The sequence below is a fragment of the Agelaius tricolor genome, unplaced genomic scaffold (genome assembly GCF_023055355.1).
Source record: "Agelaius tricolor isolate 1412-34295 unplaced genomic scaffold, bAgeTri1.0.p SCAF_14, whole genome shotgun sequence".
Taxonomy (NCBI): Eukaryota; Metazoa; Chordata; class Aves; order Passeriformes; family Icteridae; genus Agelaius; species Agelaius tricolor.
In genome coordinates, this window is record NW_027269274.1 from 7,551,506 (window position 1) to 7,566,410 (window position 14,905).

The 14,905-nt window shown below is 41.3% G+C and overlaps 1 protein-coding gene across 1 annotated transcript in view; it reads right to left on the minus strand.

Annotated features, from left to right (window-relative positions):
• Nucleotides 1-14,905, minus strand: part of PTPRG (protein tyrosine phosphatase receptor type G) — a 394,955-nt gene that overhangs the window by 103,200 nt on the left and 276,850 nt on the right. Inside the window, exon 6 of the mRNA XM_071439469.1 lies at nucleotides 8,017-8,083. Within this exon, the coding sequence (XP_071295570.1) occupies nucleotides 8,017-8,083 (67 nt within the window). The remainder of the gene's footprint in view (nucleotides 1-8,016; nucleotides 8,084-14,905) is intronic.

The following is a 14,905-nucleotide window of genomic DNA, read 5'->3' on the forward strand; positions in this document are numbered from 1 at the left end:
TTTCCCATTTACAGTGCCTGGGATGGGCCTGAACTGTGTCCAGGAGGCTGGGAAGAGAGTGAGTAGAGTGAAGAGTTTCTAGGAGGAAGAAAGTGGAAAAGGCTGGAAACTACATGACTGATGAGACAGCATTTGCTGACAGGTAACAGGAAATAACTGGCAGACAAAAGCAATAAAGACAGCAAAGCAAATGTGTTCACCTGCAAACACCTGTGAATCACTGAGATCAGTGCTGCAGAACTGACCCATGAGCCACCTACTCACTCTCACATGTAAACCAGAGCCCTGCAATGCTCTCTTCTGCTGCTCCTTGTCCTCCTCCCATCTGAGCATCCAAACAGAAATATAAACTATCAGGAAAGCAGAGGTCCAGACCCTGAAGACAGGCCCTGGAAATACTGAGCATTCCCTTTGGAGAGAGCAGTAACCTGCCAGGTGATGCAGCAAAGAGCAGTACCCAAAACATCTCCCCACTAATGCAGTTTTACCCACAGGTTACAAACAGCAATGCTTTGTTTACAGCACCAATGCTTGGAAAAACAGGTTCACTCTAACACCTCAAAGGTAAAAATAGCAAGCACCACAGATTCATTGTTGCCCATTAAGACAATGAACGTGGCATTTAAAATACTAAGTGTTCCACAGTATGAAAGGACAATACTGTATTTCAACTCTTACATTCACAAAAAACAATTAACTGAGCCAGCTGGTAACATATTTGACCTTCTGATACACCATTCACATCTGCCTCTTGGTCTGTGCCTCACAACAGCAACGTGAAAAGTCACACCCAGCAAATTCTTTGTTTGAGCTGAGAAATCTCCCCAGCATTTTGCATGGGACAAAGCCATTATCTGCACAACCTGACCCAAAGGCAGAGCAACTGCAGACATGCTCCATGCTTTAAAAGCCTGACCTATTTACACTCTTTGTCCAGTCACCATCACTAGGTCTGAACTAATACTAAATTGTGCACAATAATTTACTGAGCAGAGGAAAAAATCAGATCTTAAACCAGATACCAGCAGTGGATCTCCACTAACTACTGCAGTTTTCAGAAGCTGATGCCAATAAATATTATTTTGAAAGAGCCATTGGTTGAACATTTTGCCTTTGAGGACTGACTTGCTAAAAATAGTCTGTAAATCAGTGGAAAAAGATAGACCTGAATTTTAACCAAATCACTAGAGTAAGAGGCTTCTTGAGATATGCAGGTAAACAGCACACAACTATCTGTGATCAAAACTCTTTTAAATCTAACAGGAACTTGGATTGGACATCACAAGAAAATAGCTATATGCCAAGTCCATTTATATCTCATGGAATGCTTTGGGACTTTCATCGTGATTTTCTGTAAGAAAACAGGAACTTGGCTGCATTGAAAACAATATCTTAAAATGAGCTTATTTCCAAAATTAACGTATGTGCAGTGCCTGATAGGTACCCAGCTACACTTTGAATAACTGAAATCTGCAATACCAATATGAAGAGCTTTGAAAGTCTCCCAAATTTATTAAACAATGTTATTGCCAATTTCATTTTCACAATGAGCCAAGACACTCTAAAGCTTCTGCATTCAAACTTTTAAAAAGCAAACACACACAAATAATCAAAAGGACACCATGTTGCACACCCACTGTGCCAGAACTTCCCAGATAAAGCAGGCAGCAAAGCACAGCCAAGGACCAGACTCGTGGGGGTGATTCTAAAGATGAGATTACAAATGTTATATATTACTTTAACTGAAAGGATCATCAGATGAATGCTTGCTGTGTAAATCCTGCAGGAAGAGCAGTATCTGACAGTTCTCTGTACTCAGGGTAATTCTTGCCATTTATTGTGCAATTATTTTTCTCACTTTTATTTAATTTTTTTTCAAAAAGAGCCTCTGCTGAGCAATGTAAGGATCTGTAAGGACACAGCAAGCACAGCATGGCAGGGAGGAGGGGAGTGAGATAATAACACAGTCCTGCAGACTAATTTAATCTGAGACAACCAGTGAGAGGAACAAAAAAACAGGAGGAAGGAATAAAAAAGGCAAGACTCTTATTCACAAAAAAACATTTCCATGCCACGTGTTGGTCTCAGGCTTAATTTTTCTCACTCCCTTTCTTAAAACAGCTTAGGAGGAAAAGGCTTAGCTGCAGAGAAGAGGTCTTAACTCTTTAAAGAAGGAAAATGTTATTCTGAACCTTTCATGCTTAAGCAGTGCTGATGCAGAGCAGCTGTTGGCATTCTAGACTGGGATGAGATTTCTCCAGGTTTCACAAAACCTGACCTGAGGCAGAAGTACATGAGGCTGGACAGGCAAGGGAACTAAGAAATACAGAATAAGCACCAGCCATAAGAGGAAAAAGAAACTATGACAAAGTTTAGAGGAGAGGAGGATCCTGGCAAAAGCTGGACCCTGGCAGAGGCTGAAGTGAAGCAGAAGTGCCCAGAGGAGCATGGATTGTTCACATCTGTTTCTGCAGAGCCAGAGCAATACCACATGTTCTCAGACTTCTCTACTCCTCATTTCTCAGTGAATAGCCCCAAAACCCACCAGCATAGCACTCAAATCCTACTCCCTGCAGATGATTTGTTCACATTCAGCATCAGCTTTAATTCTTAACTTTTACAAGTGCAATCTTTTTTGTTAGTTTGAGTTAGTTTTTCTTTGCAATTATTAATTCTCTGTCAGCTTGCTGATCTTTACTCAGCTGTGACCAGCACTGCTTTTTGCAGAGCAGACAGGAGAAGGACCAGAGATTTCCAACACTTCCACCATTTATTCCTTTAAATGATACAGACCCCTGCAGCTATGCACAGAGCTGCCCTATATAAAGGTGTGAACTTATCACCTCTGCTCTCATCTTCATTTCCCACTTCCCTCCTCCTCCCCTTTGCTCCACAGCAATCGTGTCCTGGCCCCTTTCACAGGGCTACTCTGACTGTGAACACAAGAACAGATCAGAAAACAAAAGAATATATCCAGCTCATCCCTGAGGAAGAAGAAATGCCCCTCCACGTTTCCTTCTCAGCTTAACGTACGGTGTTGCTCTCCCTTTGATGGTCCTTCCTTGTTCCAAATTGAGCTGCTGCTTTCTTCAAAGTTTTTCTTTCAAAGATGAGGTCCCATGGTATCACATCTCACCTTCACCCCTCTTCCCCACCCTCCTCTACAGCCCCATGATATTTGGTGTAGAAGGCAAACAGCTTGTCAGGCGGTGTTATGGTTGAAGTTCAAAACAAAAGAAAAAACGTGTCATGGTGCTAATGGTGTTTTCTTGTTATTATGCATTCTGGTGTGATAGATCCACAGGGTAACTAACACTGTCTAGATTGCTTCTTTTTTACTGCTGATTTATTTTAACAGGTTATTCACTCATTTTTCACCTAGGACAACTGGAGAGATGTGCAACATATTTATTCTCTATCCTTTTTAATTATTAAAGCAGTTGTTTCCACTGTATTTTGGTTAAGTTCTCCCCAGCAAGACCAGAAATTTTAGTAATCCCTTGCCTGACCACTTCTGGCCCATCTCAAGGGAGATCCAAGGCTTTACTCTGCTCCATGCTGGGTTCCAGTTACAGCTTTTTAAGATTTTTTCCAACCTCCTTTTTAAATAAACCAAGGTTCCTCTCCTCCCCTCACCCCACCTCATGTTCACAAACAAGCAACAGATGCCATTGATTCACTTTGTACCTAAGCTTTTGATCTGGAAGCGCTTTGATTTTCAGAGCTCACTTTTGACAAGGAAGGTAATAAGAGCCCCATTTTTGTGACACTGAGCCTTTTCTGCTGTGGTAATTTATTTGTGCTCTAATAATAATTTTCTGCTGATCAGTGTAGATTCTTGACGACAGCCACAGAGAACAGGACAGAGTGACAAAAACATGGTTTCCATCACCCTGAAATCTTTTCCAGGGGCCTGGAGTAGTGTGGGCTGCTGTCCCCTCTGACAACACTTTGCCTGCACAGTAAAACAGGATTGTGGTCCTGTGCAGAGCAGCATGCCAGGCTGTGAATGTCCCACAGCCTCCAGCACTGGGTGCTGCCCCAGGACTGACATCAGGGAAGAAGGCTCATTTTAATGCCTTCCAGGCACTGGTAAAAACAAGGTAAAGGCTTCTCTAAGAGGCTTACATACAAAACAGTACCAAAAAGGGCAAATCAAAGACAGCAAAGGTGGGAAAAGCAATGCTTCTGTGCAATAGTTCCATCCTGCCAGGTGCTCCTCTGAGACCTTGCTGGAATGTGTGGCAGGCAAAAGCTTTCATAGCCATTTTAATGCAAATCAACTGTATAACACATAACCTGGTATTTCAGTCCCTATTCCCACAAGGGCACAATCATTCCCTCTGAGGCCTCAGCAACCTCCTCAGCCCTTGCACAAAAGCAGCTCCTTCCTGCCCTGCAATCCTCAGCATCACAAAAGAAGGATGAGGAGTAGAGAGGGGCTCAGGGCAGGGCACCCAGCTGAGCACCTGGGCAGCAAAATGGGCAGAAGAGTCAGATGTGCAGCACCAAGACTGCCCCATGTGTGCTGCACTCACAGCCAGGCACCAGTGGCTTTTTAACCTATGGTCCAACTTCAACATGAACAACCTGCATCATCCGTCCTGCCAGCACCAGCACTGCTGAAGACCCTTCCCACCAGCTTTCACGATGAGATGAGCATTTGCAGAGGAGCTAAAAGAGGAGCTAAAAAAGACCCCCAGCATTCAGAGCTGAAAGAGCAAGTCAGGCCCAGAAAATCCAAAGCCCACCTGCTCATTCCCCATCCCTTGCCCAGGGAGGGCTGCCCACTCCCAGCTGTCACTCCTGGCCGGGCTCTGTGGCTCCCCTCGTGCCCCGGGGCAGGGAAGCAGCCGTGAGAAGAGCAGGCACCTGGCTGGCAGGAGGTGTGACAAATCCTTGGCAGAGCACAAACCCAAAAGCCATTTCAAAATCAGCAACAAGCATCTGACAGCTCCTGTAAGAGCCTTCTCAGTGATCCTGGGCTGCTCTTGGAGGGCAGATGCAGGAGCTGGGGAGAGGTGTGGGAACAACCTGTTCAGCAGCAAGAACATGGGGCAGACCCCAAAGCATTATCATAGATCCAGACATCAGCTGGCAGTTTGGTGCACCATGATTTCCCCTCCAGCTAAGAAACTTTACATGGTTGCTCATGTAAAATTAAGTTTAATGTCACCATTAAGATTCTACAAAATTATGCCTGGAGATGAGGAAACAAAATCAACTAAGTAGCAACTAAGCCCGTATTGATTTTTATGTGTATGTTTCTCTATCATTGTTACTAAGCTGGTGACACTGTGAAGGGCACAATTATTTATGTTCCATCAAATTAGTAAGTAATTCAAATCCCTGATGAAATATCAAGCAAAAATTGCTTTCACTTCTACAGAAAGTACTTATGACTTTGGAAATGTCTGCATACCCCTGGAAGGGCAATGTAAGAGTACAAGAACTTCACAGAAAAAAAAGAAGAAGGATACAAAATTTTTTTTTTCAAGACTATCTGATCATACATGAGTATCATCTGTGTTTCCACCTGAGTGTTACCAGAGCTGTCACCCTATGGGGACAGGCCAATGTGGGAGCCCTGTACAGAGTGGAGTCCCCATACAGGGCCAGGCCTCCTAGTAAATGACAAAATGAGGATGATGAGGGTTTGTGTGGGTGTGCCATTCCCATGCTGAGAACTGAATGAGTGTGCAGCACAGCCCAGGAAAGATGCTCTTCCAGATGGAGGGAGAGGGACAAGAAAACCTCAGCATTTGTAAGTATTCTTAATTTTACATTATATGTATATGCCTCTGTATTGTGACAACCACCTAAAACCAACACGGTAATGTAATGGAAATGTTATAAAATGCAAAGAAACTTAAGGTTTCAATTTTGCCTTCTTTTGTTGGATTCTTGCTTGATCCAACCACTCTATTCAAAAGCCACAAGTTTTTCATTGTGTTTCAGCCAAAAAGTCCTTGTTGCCTTAGGGTCTCAGTTGAATGCAAGGCAAATAGAAAGCAAGAAGAAGCTTTTCAGATAAATTCATAAAACTGTGCTCATGTAAGATGTAAGTAAACCACATCAAGAAAAGAAATGTAAGAATCTGGAATAAAACCCTCACATCTTTACTATTATTCTATATAATAACATTAAAAGAGAGATAATATGAGAATTCTTCACTGAAGTGTTCTATCAATATTTAAGTTAAAGAGAATGATCTCTTTCAACAACTGCTTTGCAGGAGGAAATTCCTTTACTCTAACCACCAAAAGAACCTTAGAAAAGGCCTTTAATCAGGGCCTTTGAAACAGGAAGGAAAGCATGATTTTCCTCTTTTTCTTCCTTAATGTTTTGAAAAGGAAACAAGCTATTGAAATATATCAAGTGATTTCCTTTACTTGAAACACTAGCAGACTTCTGTGCATTGTGTGCAAAACAAAAATAAACCCCTTTTATCCACCCAGATTTTGCTGTGGGTGAGACAGCACGGAGATGGACTGATCATTGTGTGGCCAGGGAATCACAGCCTGGGGACGAGTCACATCCTACCCAAACAATTAATGTTGGGAATGGAAGAATCCTCTAAGGAGACACTGGTGTGATTATCCATGAGTGGCTGCTTTGTCCATGAGGAGCAAGACAGGGAGCAGAAAAACCTGATGAGGTGGCCCAAACACTGTGTGCTTGCAGGGGGTTGGAGTCTTGGAATAGAAAGCAGGTAAAGAACAGAACTAAAAAGAGATCCCAGTCCAGTTCAATGGCAGCTTGGCTGCAGTGTCAAATTACACAGACATTGAAAAAAACCTTGCAGCCTAACACATCCCAGCTTTGCTTTTGCTGGCCTGTTTTGTTATCCAGCAGGAGTGAAGTAATAACTTCTATTTTTGTGGAAAACCACACCAGTTTTTCAGCTCAGTGTGTTGTTTTTATTTCACGGCAGAACACTGCAATTTATAAGCAGCAAAACCTAAGGAAAATTCTCTAAATGAAGGACTTTATGGCATGTTATCTTTTAACCCGTTTTTCACTGTGTTTGGATTTATTTGCCTTCCCAGTTGCAAAGTTAAATGATTCTGAAAGGAGAACAATTAATCCAAGATCCTATTTGTTTTAATCTAACACTGTCAACTAGTTTTAGGTTTGCAGTCAAGAGAAAAAAAATGTCTGTTAAGCTCTACAGCACTACCTAATGTCTAAAGACAATCCTCAGAAAAGGTACAAAGATGTTTTATCACAGCACTATAGATGGAACAGAGATTTATTATTGTACTGAGCACCATTTCATCAGATGCCTTTTGAATTACAATGAGATTATTAAAACTTTACAAATCATTATTTTAAAACCTGACAAGAGTACTTTGGGAACCGGAGCATCTTGATGTCATTGCTGATGATTCATTACCTGTGGTAAGGCTTCAGGAAAATTCCCAAGTAAAAAATTGGTTATGAAAGTATAAAATATATTAATATTTATTTTAGTACCTGCTATAAGTTCAAGGATAATAGGTATATGCATCAGAACAGCTGAATGGTCGTATTTATGCCAGCATTAGAAAGATGTTCATCTGCTGCAAAGTTTAATTAATTTTCATAGATAGTTAATTTTCTGTTTCATTATCAGTTCCCTAAATTTGAAAGACAAATAATTTATTTACAAATAGAAACTTCAGAGAGGTGTATTTTTAGAGCAAACAGAAGACAAATAACAGAGTGAAGCATCCAGGCTGCCTTCGAAGTTCTAATATGAATGATAGATTGCAGCAGGTTGTGATTGATAACTTATGCATTCTGGAGCACTGACTGAAAAGAAACAAATTGTTTACTGTTCACCCCAAACCATTCTCAGGTAACAAACGACTCTGATCTTTACCTATCAAATAATGCCTGTGATGCCCTTAAACATCAGTGAATGAGGAATGTGTGGGCTCACTGTGTCCTTCCAGGGGTGACCTGATCCCTTAAGGACAATATTTCTGCCCCTCTCCCCTTCCCAACAAGTAGAAAGTTTAAGCAGCTACTTACCATGATGTACAACGCCCTTCAACCCATGGATAATGGGATCCAGTGCTGAATTGTCCCTCTGACTGACCTACATGCAAAGGATACAGGATTGGTTACATCTACTCTGGCATTAGGCAGAACAGTTTCAGTTTAATCTTCTAACAAGGGAAAAAGAAAAAGATGTTACCTAACAAGCTGCTCAGTTCTTACATTTACAATGGACCCTCACCAAATGCCTAAGGTACATGGTGTCACAAAATAAAGTGAGGAAGGTTAAATAAAAACAAAAAGTGTCCTCTGCATTCTTTAAAACATTAACCAATTATCAGCCTTGCAAAGCCTAAAAACACAGAGCTGATTTTTCTCCATCTACTCTTGCTTCCATAGAGGAGAACTGCTGTGATAAACAGAAGTCATCTCAGACCAGTTCATTCCTTACCAACAAGGCCATAAATCTGGTGCTGCCACTGCAGTCAGGGAAGCTGGATCCCTTTCAGCCCTAATGGAGTTTGGCCTTGGCATCTCATTGCTATTCATATTTTTAAATTTATTTAATTTAGTGTCACTTGGACAAAGGAAAGGCAAAATAGCTCTGTGAGAGGATGTAGAAAAAAATAATCAATTTTTGACAGTGAACTTGCCTGCACTGCTAGACCAAAACCTGCAACATTCCTTCTATCACTCAAAAATTGCCCACGTCCTCCACAAGAGTGAGAGAGGAGAGAAAGGCAGCAGGAAGGATTAACCCTGTTGAGCTCCACAACTTCCAAATTAAAGCCATCATTTCAGTCACTTACTTGCACACAGACAAGGAATTCACAACCAATAATGCAATTTTTTTTAACCTTTTGCCTCTTCAGAGGTATTGTAGGAATAACTCACAATTTCTGTGAACATCTTCCACTATTTGAGATACTTGCCAATTTACTTTTGGGAGATAAATACTGCCATGTATCTTACTCATGGGGCACATTCTTCCTTCTTTTCCCCACCAGCTTCAGAACCTGAGCAGTGTTGGTAATTTCTGGATGGACAGCTCCTAATGGGCAACGCATCAGATACAAAAGAGCTGCCCTGTATTTTACTGCCTGCTGATGACCTCAATGCCATGAGGAAAAAAAAGAGTTTAATCACATTATGGCCGTGGATTAATGTATTTGGAAAGGAGTGGAGACAAAAGAAGAAAACCCTGAAAAAGGACCCTGTGCCCAGCAGGGAACACACTGATCAATGAAGGGCAGAACCAGCCTGGAGCTGCTCTTAGGAGGAGGACATCATTGACCACAGCACATCCAAAAAATGTGCTGTAATAATATCACAAATTTTAATAGCCTGACAAGAAAATTGGAATTCACTGCCCAAGTTTCACAAGCACAAGTGCCTCTCATCTTGTCCTTCCTCCCCATAACTAATTAGGATTCTTAGAAACCTCATTATCTTCTCAGCCAACTACACTGAGATAAACCAAAACAAACCACTTTTCTTTTTCTGTTCATTTGCCCTGTGAACTACTCTGCTGTGTTCAGGACACATTCTCATGCACTTCTCTAGAGACAAAATAGTTTGGTGTTGTAAATGGAAATTGAAAATCCTCTCCTCATCACAGTACTCCAGAACTTGCAATGATCATCTAGGGCAAGAAATGCAATAAAATTATCAAAGCAGCAAAAGCAGCTTTGAAATATATACAGCTCAGATGTTACTGGACATAACACCATTACCCTGAAGGCTGCAAGCTCTTTGAAGCATGAACTTTTATATGCCCAAAGGGGTGCTCTGTACACTTTGGATCCAGTATAAATAATAATCACAGGACAGTGGACCAAATTACCCACTTTGTAGGTTCTTTCTGACATCTGACAAATCAAAAAGAAACACTAAAAATACAGAGCCTGTTATGTGACACATTCCTGCATCTTTTCCATTTATCCAGGTTTCTCTAACCACGGGCACCATTGAAAAAAGAAATCATCAGAATGCTACTAGCATTTAAGAAGAACAAGAACATAAGAAAATATTGCTCTAGACTTAAACAATGTTTTATTTATTGCTGCCTAACTATAAGTGGTAAAGAGTTTTATTGTGTTTACTTTGGTTTTATTTCTGGTGACAGCTGCAATCAGTTTAAAAAAAGCAAATAGACAGAAAGGATCATAAAGGTTAGAGCTCTTCCTTTTGGGATTTTGTGTCAAAGTAGATCAATCCTTAACCTCAGCCCTGGCAGTGCCCCTTTAATCTGAGGTGGTGTGGCTGTATAGATCCAGCCCTGCAGCCCCTTTGATAGCACACTCTGCAATGTGCTGTGCTCTTCAGCAGCACAAAACCAACAGGCACAGGATTTCTGTGCAGGCTGGAAGGCAAATGCTCCATGCATCTGTAATCTTGTTTTCTCCAGGGGTACGGGGAGCAGGATCTCATGTTTCTTTAAAAATCATATTCAAACAAGTGCCACTTGCAGAGATGTCAGTTCAGACCTGCATGGGATATAGCTTTATTTTCCTTCCAGATGCTTTCCTTCCTCTTACCTTACATTCACACACAGTTCCCTCACACCTCAGTACAACTGTTTCAGGATCTTGGCAAGACCATTAGAAAAGTGATCAAAAGGTTTCTCATTTTGTGGAAGGCTTCAGACTTCAGAACAAAAGTTTTCTTACATCTTTTTCTTCCTCAAATTCTTAAACAACCCAAAAAACCCACCTTGATTTTCATCTCTCTATTTTTTTTTTTCACTTCTTTGTATCCTTTTTCTGCCTGTGTTCACAGAGGAAATCAGGTTTCTGAAATCCAAAATGTCAAGTTCTATCCTCACTGCTGCACATCTCTGGTTTAAGTGGCCTGCAGCTACCACACTGGTTGAGATCAGAGATTCACCCATACAAGAATCCTGTCTCTGATAACAGCTGATACTTAAAAGAAAGGAAGGGAAGAAAAAAAAAAAAAAAAAAAAAAAAAAAAAGCAGACGGAAGAAAATCTACAGAATAAGAAGTGTCCTTCTGACCTGCTTTATGATTCCATGTCATGAAGCTTGAGCTTATATCCTTCTACAAACTGTTTTTTACTTCCTTTGTTATATAATATGTGTTCTTCCAGACATGTATTATTTTATCTTATGAACATATCCTGAAGGACAACAGCAATGAATTATTCAGATTGGAATTATTGCATTCCACATTTCTGCTGGTACCTTAGAGAAAGATCACATGTCTGTAACTGGGTCTGGGCACTTTGGCTTCACCCAACACACGCCTGCCTAAGCTGGGCAAGGCTTTTCTTGTGAGTGAAGAACTGTGAGTTTCCCCCCTACTCCTTCAAGAACTTACCAGAAGAAACACCAAGAATGACAAGGAATTCCAGGCACAAACACAAGCCTACAATGCTGCAGAGTGAGTATTAACAGACAGATGGAAAAGCATCCTGAAATTGCCCTAAAATACCCACAGTACCACTACTACAAATGTTGCTTCCTGTACAAGATGGTTTTTGCTCAAAACTGACTAACACTCTATAGGTCTGCAGTAAACAGATGAAATAAGGCTTGTGTGCATCATTTATAATTGAAAAATGCCTGTAATCCTCTTCAGCAGAAATAAATAGGTAACTGTCATGCTAAGCACAATGGAAAAACAAACACAGAGATATCATTAAGCAGCTTCCTGTGCTAACAGAGCTCTCACCATAGGGTAAATATGGGATGAACATTACATGAAGAAGCAAAATCTCTTGTTTATTGTACCCTTTGTGTGGCTTCAGTACCTGTGCACATGCCATTCTGAATAGAAAGAGTGGCTTGATGTTAATGCAATGAACAAGACAAATATTTGCAATATGGGAAAAGGCAAGGCACAAGTGACCCCATTCTGCAGTCATAAACCAGGTATGTTCTTCACATGAAGTCATGGTGGAAATCTTACTCTAGACAGGTTAGATTTACTTACAGCTCCTGCATCTGATGCAGGGACTGAGAAATTATTCCTTCTTCAGTGAACAAGGCTGATCAGCCATGAGCTCTATTGACAGCACTGTTAACACCTCTCAGCAGCACAATGTGTTGTCCCTGTGCTTCAAAGTGCTGCTTCTACAGCTGTAGCCTTGAAGGCAGGCCAGGGAGGAGCTCAGCCCCTTCTCAGGATAACATTAATATTCCAAAGAGGACAATTTCAGCGACTGAGCAGAGCAGGAATGTGAGCAGAGGACAGACCAGAGCACCTCAGCCAGGCTGACCGTGCTAGTTCAGCCACCAAGCCATAGCACATGAAAACAGACTTTACTGGGCAAGGTACCACCCCTGTGCTACAGCTGTACTGAGCTCAGCTTGTCCTCCTTTTCTATCACTTATTGTAGAGCAGCCAAAGCTCTCTGTTCATCTGATTATTTTATAGGACAAACTCAGAACCTCCTGAAGACCCGGATTTATCAAAACTCAGCAGACTCGTAAAGTGTTAAAATTTATGCCACATGCTGTAAAATTAAAGCCACATGCTAAAGTCATGTAAGTAATCCATGACCTGTCTTTCTGCTGGAAACAGTTCTATAAAGCTGCAAAAAAGATCTCAGGCAAACATACTGATCTTACCATGCTTATTTTAGAAACACCAACAAATAAAAACAGGGAAACACCCAAATACACACTGAGGCAGTTAGAGAGGACACACAGCAACATCAGACCTTAACTCTAAGACCCCTGTCCAAAGCACCAGACACTCCCATTGCCCAAAGCTCCAGGCAGCCTCTCTGAAACCCAGATTATCCTCCCACCAACCCAGGAGGTCTGGAGGGAGCACCAGAAGGCTCTCTAATGACCACTGGTACCAGCTACCTTGTGAGAAGAAGGTGAATATTAATCATTTGAACAGATCAGGAGTGAGGAATACACTTTCCTTTTAAAAATACGTTGGAAGAAAAGGGCGAGGGGAAAAAAGAACTGAAGAAAACTCACCTATTTGGGTTGATACAAAATACAAATTTCTCTTTCATTTCCACCTTAAAAAATATCTGGCATTTAGACATTAAACTGTCATAAATTTGCAGCAACTGCTTTCAAGCTCATTAAATGGGCTCACAGACAGTATTGCAAAGCATCTCAACGTGAAGGAGAATGCCACAGTTGGCTATATTGAAAGGTGAAATGACATGCATTTTGTGCAAGGCAGAGGAAAATGAATGGCAACAATTTTGTGATACAGTACCTGAGCCTTTCCCCTCTGAATAGTGATATAATTTACTTTTCTCTCCCACTGCAACATTTGGCCCTTGACTTGGAAACTAAATCTTCCATCTATCAAGCCTTACCCATCTGCTAAGTAAAATGGCCAAGAAAATCTGCATGCCTTGAATTCGATATAGCCAGCTGCTCCCAGAGTGCTGAGCATTAACATCCAGAGACCATCCTCTCATGCTGCAAAGGACGCTGCCTGCCAAGGATGAATGACTACATACTTAACCGTGGCAGCTGAAGCCACTGACAATGGCTGACACAGAAAGATGCCAATGTGTCAAACTCTACTTTCAATTACAGCACTGAAAGTCAGGGGTAATATTCCCCCAACTGTGTGCCTTCAGCTCCCATACAGCCTGCAGTTAAGATATACAACTCACCAGCCAAAAACCTAAGCTCCAAGCACTCTGTACAAACAGCTAAGAAGAAAAAGAAAACTATTATGAATTAACTAGGTTGCAGAGATTAAATTGTCCTGTAGGGTTTCAGGACAATCAACATGATTAAACAATTTATTCTTCTATCAGCTCAGTGATGTTGGACAGATGCCAGTCCCCAATCTCTGTGGGAAAGGACCTGATTTTCACTTGGTTAGAACAGAAATTAGAAGAATCCCATTTAATGTGAACACTGTGCCACACAATACGTATTTTAACATCACAGCAACAGGATTTAAAGAATCCAAGATAATCACCATCAAAAGAAACATTCTTTTCTCACTAAAGGGAAAGCACTAGGGATATTGCTTTTGAAGCTCTTCAAATCCATGCCTTCTGGGCCAAATAATTCCAGGTCCAGCTATCATCTTGGGCAGCCCTACTCCCAATCCTTCTGAACAGTGATGCTTTAACCTGCATCAGTCTGCAGCACTTGGAAAGGATCCTGGCTTTGTGGTCCACACCCTTCTGCTCTGCACTAACTCCATTGTCCCACCTCTTGCTTCTCTCCCTTTTGAAGTCCACATTGTAAAATCTGATTGTGGATAAATATCTAGTTTCTTAAACATTACTGAATAAAAGGAAGTGAAAGATCTCAGCCGGATCTGGAATGCGGATGAACAGATATGAAAAGTTTACATGTGCTTTGCTTTGAAATAAAGCAGGAAATTTTTATCTGGAGCTTTCCAGGAGAGCTGATGGGTGAGAAGGGATACTGGTTGACACAATAGCACACTGAGCTATCTATGAAGCCAAGAAAAGGCCTACAGAGCTCCCGACATAATGATAAGCTAGATTTGGTGCTCTAAGTTTTTCACCTTCACAAGCACCAAATGATCCAAGAATGATATATTCCTGCTTCTCCACAGATGATATTTTCTTCCATCTCCCCCATATAAGCTATAATTGCACATCTCCCATACGAGCTGATGCAAAAGGACAAATCTGGCCAAAAGCCTGCAGCCTGACAGAGGTGAGCAGGGAGGCAGAAGGCATTTGCTGTGTAATGAATGGACTGCCCAAAGTAAGTATCCTGCAGAATATATTTGTAAGAGAAAACAAGAAATGGAAACAGCCCCCTTAATACTTCAATTTTCTACTCATGTGTAAAATCAGAGAGAATAACAGGTACCCAGGCAAGATATGACACTGAACCTTAAGGTGGCACATGCACTATTTCACACAGATGCTACCACGACCTTTGATTTTTTTAAAAATGTGCATTAGAGCTGATTTTGTCTTTGCCTACAGCAA